General features: G+C 55.9%; 1 protein-coding gene across 2 annotated transcripts; it reads left to right on the top strand.

Annotated features, from left to right (window-relative positions):
* Positions 1 to 3,989: 3,989 nt before the first annotated feature.
* MAFA (MAF bZIP transcription factor A) lies at positions 3,990 to 8,122 on the top strand. 2 transcript variants are annotated; one of them, XR_005952281.1, is made up of 2 exons: positions 3,990 to 5,929; positions 6,388 to 8,122. XR_005952281.1 is itself a non-coding variant. In XM_041399676.1 (1 exon), exon 1 carries the CDS (start codon positions 3,998 to 4,000, stop codon positions 4,862 to 4,864), a length of 867 nt encoding a protein of 288 aa, XP_041255610.1. In that variant the 5' UTR covers positions 3,990 to 3,997; the 3' UTR covers positions 4,865 to 6,167. The 2 variants fall into 2 exon arrangements, 1 of the variants encoding a protein (XP_041255610.1); XM_041399676.1 differs by lacking the exon at positions 6,388 to 8,122 and having other exon boundaries at positions 3,990 to 6,167.
* Positions 8,123 to 8,964: the final 842 nt, after the last annotated feature.

Consider the following 8,964-nt stretch of genomic DNA (forward strand, 5'->3'; position numbering starts at 1 on the left):
GATGGAGAATCCTCCCTGTGGCTTTCCTCTTTTTTCCAGCAGTGCATGAATATCCCATCAAATATCCATCCAAATCCAGTGGAGGAGTCACTCTGATCCCTAAATCCTTGGGTTTTTTTAATTATTAAAACTTTTCACCCAGAAACAATGATTCTTCAAATGGTGGTATCCTAAAAAAAACCCCAACTAAATTCCCTAAAAACCACCCTGGAGGAGACGGTGCTGTTGTGAATCCTCAGGGGTGCCCAGTGGTGGTGGCCGGGAGCTTTGGTTTTCCCTGGATCCCTAACGAGGATAATCCTTGTGCTGCATTAATTAAACGAGGCAATGAGCAGCTCCTCTCCGAGCCGCAGCTCCGCCGCCCACCGGCACCGCTGCTCCCTTCCCGGGGAGGATTGGAATTTCCAGCCGGCTGTCATTAAAGCTCTGCTTGGGGGTGATTAATTTCCAAGCAGGGATAAACGCGGCCCCTGGAGAGGTGTCACTGAACTCCAGTGGGTTCCCCCTCTGTCTCCAACATCCTCAATTCCTCCGCTGTGGGTTCCAGCGGGATTTATCCCACCTCGCTGTGAAGCTGGGGGGTGCGCTCTTGGTGCTCGGGGACCCGCCAAGGACATTCCCTGGGGGGTGCCGTGACTGGGAGGTTGGCACAGGGTGGAGTGTCTGGAGGACTCCATAAACATTTCCCGGAAAACCCTTCCTGCGGCGGCTGCTGCTGGCACCGCTCTTGGTCCCCTGCCGGGGAAGCAGGTGCCGGGTGAACGTCACCCGCCGGGATCAGTTTTCTGCCTGTCATCAGGGTGGCTGTTCCCTGCCCTCCTCCTCCTCCACCTTCTCCTCCTCAGCCTCATCCTCATCTTCATCGTCCTCCCAGCTTCTCCATGTGATTTCCCCCTTCCGCCCCAAAATTCCTGACCTTGCAGCAACGCTGGGTTGTGGGGCAGCATCACCAAGATGGTCCCACCCTCTCTCTGTGGGATGCATCGTGGTGGACACCACCCTCCCATGGGGTGAAGTCACTGTCCCCAAGCAAACGACACCCCAACTGGGAGCTGTGTGCCGTCCAGGGAAACTGAGGCAGCCCCAGGTGGGCACCCGGCCCTGCTCCAAGGGGTGATAGGGCACACGAGAGCTCTAAAAGTGAAAGGTGACGCCATCCTGCCACCATCCCGAGGGCCACCAACCTGGTTATGTCACTTGACCGCCTGTGAGTAAACTTAGCTGACGGGCCTGGCGTGGTGGGGAGGGTTGGGGACATGCCATGGGCATTTCCTAAAAATACCCCGGGGGTGTCGCTGGGGAGCCACGGCCCCATTGGAGCCCAGCCCACTCCTAATCCCTTGGTGGCTCCTGTCCCAGCGTGGGTAGCAGCTGCTGGTGGGGGCCAGGTGCCCCCAGGGTGGAGCAGCTCTGGGGAGGAATGTGGTGCCAGGGGAAAGGAGGTGGCACCCCATCTTTTCCCAGTGCAGGATCCAGGTATCCCACTACACTGGTGGGATGATGATGGATTTAGGGCGACACAATGAAGAAAAAGAGTTGGAACTACCTCACAAAAAAGGTTTTTTTGTTGTCCGCTTCTTTGCCCCCTCCCTTAAGTCATGCCCAAGTTTGGGGACTCCAAAGTGGGAAATCCGTGTCCAGGATGGGATAACATCCAGGATCACCAGGGAATGGGGGTCATGTTTAGGGCTTTGCCTGCATCCATGACCCTTCCCAAGGGGAATAAATTCCCCCCCTGCCTTGACCCAATTAGCAGCAGAAAGATGGACCCTCCCCAGAGGCTGGATCCACCATAGGCAATGACGTGGGATTTTAATTGCTGGAGTTGCAGCAGGATAAATGTTTTAATCCTCAAAACCCGCCTTTTTTGCATTAATTTGACCCTATATCCAAAGGGTCGGTTAGCAGCCATGGAGAGCAGTGTCCCCTGTGCCCAGGTCCCCAAGCAGCCATTGGCTGGATGAGGGGAATGTCACCCCCCACATCCCGAGGGATGTGGGATGCAGTAGGATGGGATGCAGCCGGGTTGGGATGCAGTGGAACCCAGGATGCATCCTGCAGATGACAGAGACAATCCTGGACCCCCAGAAGATGAGTGGGTGGGTGTTGCCAGCCTCTATGTGTTGCACCTGCTCATCCCTTGGGATTAGGTGGGACCACTCCATGGCAACTGCCCCGTGCCTCAGTTTCCCAGTCCTGTTCCTCCCAGGCTGCAGCAGCATGATGTTGCAGATGGAGCAGCAGGGCCACATCCCAAGCAGGGCCTCATCCAGGGGTGGCATGAGCACCCCAAAAACCCCCTGACCTGCTGCCTCTGGGTGCCAGTGACACCTTTTCCAGGTGCTGGGATGGCAATCCTGGTCCTCCATCTGGTGGCACTCCCATTCATGTGTCACGTGTGGCTGCCACCTGTGCCAGGTGCGATGCCACCTCCAAAACCAGAGGCAGCACTGGGGGACAGAGGTGCATGTGGCTGCAGCCTGACCACCAGTAGTTTATGGAAAATCCCGAAAAATCCCCCAAATTATATTTATTTGACTTTCTGCAAGGATGGAAGTGCTCCGAGAAGGATCCAGGGCTGTTCCTGAGGTGGGGAAGGGGCTGCATTCGGATGCTGTGGTCCCTCAGCGATGTGGCACCAAACCTGATTTAGGCTCAGTAACTCCTTTTAGGATATTTCCCCTTTTTGGGGAGTAGGAAATCAGGATTTCTAGGATGTTTCTCTCCACTCTACACTCAGTTCGGGACGGAGGGTGGGAGATGAAGCCCCACATCGGGATGCGAGAGCCGAGAGGGTCCAGGGGGTACCGGGAGCATTCCCCCCCTCCTGAGATTGACAGCTGCCCCGGGGGCGTTGCCATGGGGATATGAAAATCCAAGCGGGCTCTCGGGGTGCTGATAGGCTGGAAGAGCTTAGCCTCGCCTCAGTAGGCGGGGCCGTGCCTCGTTTTCCCCGTATAAAAGGCGGCGAGTTCCATTGAGCTCCCGGCGGCGGCGGCGCCGGTCGCGGGCAGGGGCGGGCAGGGGAGCGGCCCCCGCCCCCAGGGCGCCGTGTCCCGGCGGGAGGAGGAGGAGGCAGGAGAAGGCTCGGAGCCCGGGGAGGTGGGGCCGGGGCAGGTGCCAGGGGAGGCAGGAAGGGGCGGGCAGGGCGCTGCCCGCTCCTCGCCATTGGGAACCGGCCGCAGGCAGCGGCGGAGCCCGCCCGGCCCGAGCGCAGAGCCGTGGCGGTCGGAGGAGGGTCCCGCAGCCCAGCAGCGGAGCCGAGCCCCGACGGAGAGAGGTGGCTGCCCCGCAGCACTCAGAGGAGCCCCGGCTGGGGGTCCCGGAGCCCTGTGTCGGAGCCCGGCTGAACCGCAGTGCAAAGTCCCGTCGGAGGCGAGCACCGGAGCCCGGCTGAGCCCCGCAGCAGAGCCCCGCTGGAGGGTACCGGAGCCCGGCTGAGCCCCGCAGCAGAGCCCCGCTGGAGGGTACCGGAGCCCGGCTGAGCCCCGCAGCAGAGCCCCATCTCGGACGCCGCTGAGCCTCCCCGCAGAGTCCCATCGGAGAGTCCCATTGGAGAGTCCCGGAGCGCGGCTGAGCCCCGCAGCGGATCCCGGTCGGAGGAGCGTCCCGGAGCCCGACTGAACGCCACCGCAGAGCTCTGTCAGAAGGTCCCGGAGCCCGGCTGAATCCCACTGCAAAGTCCCGTCGGGAATTCCCGGAGCCCGGCTGAGCCCCGCCGGAGGATCCCGGTGCCCGGCAGCAGATTCCCCGTCCGAGGGTCCCGGAGCCCCGCTGAACCCCACGGCAAAGCCCCATCCGAAGGTCCCGGAGCCCCATCCGAGGGTCCCGGAGCCCCACTGAACCCCACGGCAAAGCCCCATCCGAGGGTCCCGGAGCCCGGTCTGGGCAGCCGCTTGCGCCGGAGCCCGCTCGGAGGAGGCTCTCGGAGCCCGCGGGACCCTCGGTGAGCGGCGGTGCCCGGGGGCTTCCCCCCCCGGTCCCTCCATGGACTGAGATGGCCTCGGAGCTGGCCATGAGCGCGGAGCTGCCCACGAGCCCCCTCGCCATCGAGTACGTGAACGATTTCGACCTGATGAAGTTCGAGGTGAAGAAGGAGCCGGCGGAGGCGGAGCGGCTGTGCCACCGCCTGCCCGCCGGCTCCCTGTCGTCCACCCCGCTCAGCACGCCCTGCTCCTCCGTGCCTTCCTCGCCCAGCTTCTGCGCTCCCAGCCCCGGTGGGCAACCGGCCCCCGGCCCCCCGGCTGCCACCGCCGCTTCCCTGGGCTCCAAACAGCAGCTGGAGGAGCTGTACTGGATGTCGGGTTACCAGCATCACCTCAACCCCGAAGCTCTCAACCTGACGCCGGAGGACGCGGTGGAGGCGTTGATCGGTGCCCCTCACCATCATCATCATCACCACCAAGGGTACGAGCCCTTCCGACCTCAGCCCTTCGGGGGCGAGGAGCTGCCGCCGGCCGCCCATCACCATCCCGGCCATCACCATCATCATCATCACCACCTACGCCTGGAGGACCGGTTCTCCGACGATCAGCTGGTGAGTATGTCCGTGCGGGAGCTGAACCGGCAGCTGCGGGGCTTCAGCAAGGAGGAGGTGATCCGCCTCAAGCAGAAGAGGAGGACCTTGAAGAACCGGGGCTACGCTCAATCCTGCCGCTACAAGCGGGTCCAGCAACGGCACATCCTGGAGAACGAGAAATGCCAACTGCAGAGCCAGGTGGAGCAGCTCAAGCAGGAGGTGACCCGCTTGGCCAAGGAAAGGGATCTGTACAAAGAAAAATATGAGAAGTTGGCCGGCCGGGGCTTCCCGAGGGAGCCCTCCCCATCTGCCGCCCCGAAAGCCACCGCTGACTTCTTCATGTGAGCCGGGCTGGTGGGATGGGGTGGGATCCCCTTTTTTTTTTTTTTTTTTTTTTTCCTCAGCCGGGGAGAGCAAACCCGCCGCTTATATTTAAAAAGAAAAAAAAATGGGGAAAAAATATTATGAAGTCCCCACTGAAATTTAGTGGAGGGGAAGTTGAACTCCCTACCTCCCACCCATCGGGACTCGGGGTGGGGGGTCCCGGGGTGGGGGAGTGGGGGGCAGCCCTGCATGCGGGACGTGTACGGCCACCCGCCCCCCTTCCCGGGAGCGCCATCCAGGTGGCTTCTCCCCACCTTTTCCTGCGGGTTTTCCCCTCCATTGGGATTTTTATTCTTCGAGGGATCCCCACGGATCGGCCGGGGGGGTCCCCGGCAGCGCTGCGCCCTGCCCGGCCCCTCCGCCCACCCCCCATTCCCGGCCGGCAAACCTGAGCCACATTTAACTTATTCACTCTTGTAAATATGTAGAAAATTAGTTCGTTTTTTGCCTTTTTTTTTTTTTTCCTTGAGCCTATATCTTGCTTGGTAATTTACGAGAAAAAGAAAACGAACAAAAAAAAGAAAAACCAACAAAAAAACCCTAAAATCCTTTAGAAAAGAGAAAAAAAATTACACGAGTCTTAAAAGTTTGTATGTAATAGCATGCAAATAATATCCGAGTTAATTTAACGATGTTGGGAAGAAGCCGAATGCACTATATACAGGAATCGATTGGGTGAAATAATACTGTTTTATAGAGATTTAAAATTATCTATGCTCTTAAAAATAGTGGGGAGGGGCGGGAGGGGAAGAGGTAACAATTTTAGGGTGACCTGAAAGGCAATATAGTAATATATGGACTGCAAACGGTTGGCTGCTATCTCACTATGCACCAGATTTATTTATTAACCCTCGGGAAACGGAAAATCTTATTTTAACCTCGATGTTTGGAGAAAAAGAAAAAAAAAACAGACGTCAAGAAAATGCACATTATTTGTTGTGGAAACAAGAGGAAAAAAAAGGATTAAGAATTCGTGCAATCGTTGGAGCGAAAGCGGGACCGATCCTGCGCGGAGGAGCGGGACGGGTTTGTTTGTTTGTTTTTTTTTTAAACGAGTTGCTTATTTAAAAAAGAAGAAAAAAATTTAAAAAAACCAAATTTTGGTGGGTGGGAGGGAAACAAAAGGGTCCTGCGGGCAAAGCGAGCTTGGGAGCCTGGTGCATTTTAGGGACTGATCGTGCGAAGCGTTTTTAACGACCTGTTGTTTCGATTTGTGACGGTTTTAATGATGTTGCATCAAGATAAAAACTTATATTCAACTAGAGCCTGGGTCGGGTTTTCTCTCAACTTTTGGGGGGGTCGCGTAGCATCGGGGTTTTGTTTGGGGGTTGTTTATTATCCCTTTGATTCCCGGTGCTGATGCAAAACCTTCCCCAAGCTCCCGCTGAGATAAGTCCGGTGTTGAGCGTCGCCTCTGCCTCATTGAACTCTGGCTTTTCACTTTTCCTGCCTTTTTTTTTGTTTTGTTTTGTTTTTTTTTTCAGCCGGGTTCTGGGTGGTTTTGATTTTCTTTCCCGGCTGGAGGGTCCTGGAGACCTTCATCCCTGCAGCTGCTGGAAAGTCACCGGGTCCAGTTTGGTTCCAGCTTGTCCGACACCGTCCTGATGAGCCGCTGGCTTGATTTTCAATGGTAATAAATTATTTTTCTTTCCTCTTTTGGCTTCTCCCTCTTGAATTTTTAATTTAAAAAGGACCCCTTAACAAACCAAGCCCACACCTTCCCTAATCCAAGCTTTTGGGCTGGTATTTTACTGAGATTTTGTGGGTTTTTGGGACTGTTTTTAAGGATATTTCTCCCTTTGCCGCAAACCCCAAGCGCGGCTGCATCTTTTCCCGGACTCAACGGGACAAATTCCAGCACAACCCTTGGTACAACGTATTTTTTTGGCATTTTATGTGCTTTTTAAATATTTAGGTGTATTTTCTGTCCTATATTTTTGCCCAGGCTCAACCGTGGCAGGTCCCCAAGCTGTGGCGTATTCCCTCCTGCCGCTTCCATAAATCTTCTCCATGCTCATGTAACCCCCTGGCTTTTCCTTGGATTTGTGGGGTGCCTGCAACTCCACAACCCTCTGGTCTTGCCTTTTCTGCACCCCCAAACCTCAATCCCCTTTTTCTTCATCTTTTTCTGGCTTTTTGGTGTCTTCTTTTGTGACCAGAGGATTTTTGAGCAGCCTGAGCTTGGCTCAATATCAGACTTGGATTTTGGGATGGGAGCTGGAATGCAAAGAGGGATATTTGTCCCAGGGCTGGACAAAAGGGGGGTTTGGAAGGTGGGGGATTCACCCCTTATTCCTGTATTTATTTAGATCCAGGGAAACTTTGAAAACCTGGCTCTAAATAAAATTAATCCGTGCAGCCGCTCGCGGGACATCGCGTCCCCGAATTTTTTGGAGGTGAATCACAGCTTCCTGGTGGGTTATTCCCTAATTTTCCTCCCAATATCCCTTTCTCTTGGCATATATTTCTGGGGGAAGAACACATCCAGCTGCCTGGTCATGATCAAATAAGAATTTGGGGAGGAAAAGGAATTTGGGGCTGGTACCTTCCCCAAACCAGGCTGGGGGATCTCAGTCCCCGCTGTCTTAAATCCTCACTCCTGGATCTTTCCGTGATCCCCATTCCCTGTGGGCACATCCTGGGGGTCATTGCCCCTTTTCCCAGCTGGGCTGGGGCTGGTTGGGAAAGCAGAGCTGACTTTGGGATCTGTGTGGGGTTTTGTGGGAGCGCTGTCCCATGGGGTGTTGCTCAGGACACAGCGTGTTGTCCGTGAGGTGACCGCGATCGTCTCCTGCTCCGGAATCCTTTCCCCGCTTCTATGGCCGAGCAAAGGCAGCAATTTCGGATTCCCAATTTTCCCCTTGCCCTCTCCTTTTGGTTTTATTTTGGGGTCCAACGACCTGGGAAAGATCCCAGATTATTTTGGCAGTCCAGGTATCATCCCTTCCTCTTTATCCCGAAGGGATCCCCAATTCCGTGCGCCACCGTGATTTATTTTTTTAGGTCCCCACTGATTTTTTTTTCCCCCAACCCTCCTTGAAATCCCCTAACAGGTGGAACAGGACACAGGGTGTTGCTGCCACCCATTAATGTTGGTTCTCCATGGGGGATCCCACCCCACAGTTTTTTGGGGAGATTTGAGGGTGGAATCGCACCCTTCTGCCCCATCATCCTGACCTTCTCCATGCTCCTGAAGCTCCCGGCTTTCTGGGATTTGGCTTTGCTGAATAAATAATAAAACCTAAAGTGGTTTAAGCCTAGATTGGGCTGGTTTATGACTCGTCTCCTTTTTGGGGCTGAGCCTCCTCTGCACCCTGGGCTCTGGGGGATATCTGGGTGGTATCTGGGCTATCCCTGTTTGGGTCTGCAGCTTTTTTGGGGGATGGCTGCAATATTTGCAGGATCATGTGTGTGCATTCCAAGTGTGTTGGCACATGTTTTGGGATGGGGATGTGGCGGGATGGGGTCATGTGTCACCCATGTGCCGCAGGGCTGCGGACATCCGCAGGTGCCACCACGTCTGCTGCAGGAGGACGTGTGGCACTTGGGGTCACTCTGACCTGGTTTCAAAGCTTTTCCCTCATTTTTCCTGATCCCTGAGCGGTGCTGGAGCCTCCTTCTCCATTTTCCTGCTGCTTTTTTGGGGTTGCAGCAGGACCTCAGGACACCACACTGTTCCCTCCTGTGAGGATCTGCGGTCCCGCCGCTCATCCTGGGCATCTCCTGCGTCCTCAGCTCCATCCTCAGCCTTTTCCAAGGGTGGAAACAGCAGCCCAATCCAAAAGGATGCTCCAAGGGCTGCCTGACACTTGGGATGGGGACAAGCCCTCTTGCTTGACATGGGGACTTGGGGGTCCTCTTCATGTCCCCCTCTTGCAGAGCTCCTTAATCCCATTTCTAAGCTTTTCTTGCCTGCTCAGTGGGCATCGCTGAGCTGGGAAATGGCTGGAATTCCTCCAGCTTCCCAGCCCGTGGGTTTTCCATGGGGCAGAGGGGTGATTTTGGGGGGTGCTCACCCCCAAACACAGCAGTACCCTGGAACACCTTATCCATGGATGCTT

This window comes from Onychostruthus taczanowskii, unplaced genomic scaffold, assembly GCF_017590055.1.
Source record: "Onychostruthus taczanowskii isolate IOZ18803 unplaced genomic scaffold, ASM1759005v1 scaffold169, whole genome shotgun sequence".
NCBI classification, from domain to species: domain Eukaryota; kingdom Metazoa; phylum Chordata; class Aves; order Passeriformes; family Passeridae; genus Onychostruthus; species Onychostruthus taczanowskii.

What these genes read in the sequence shown, in the direction of transcription:
- MAFA (XM_041399676.1), top strand. Translation starts at nt 3,998, where the DNA reads ATGGCCTCGGAGCTGGCCATGAGCGCGGAGCTGCCCACGAGCCCCCTC.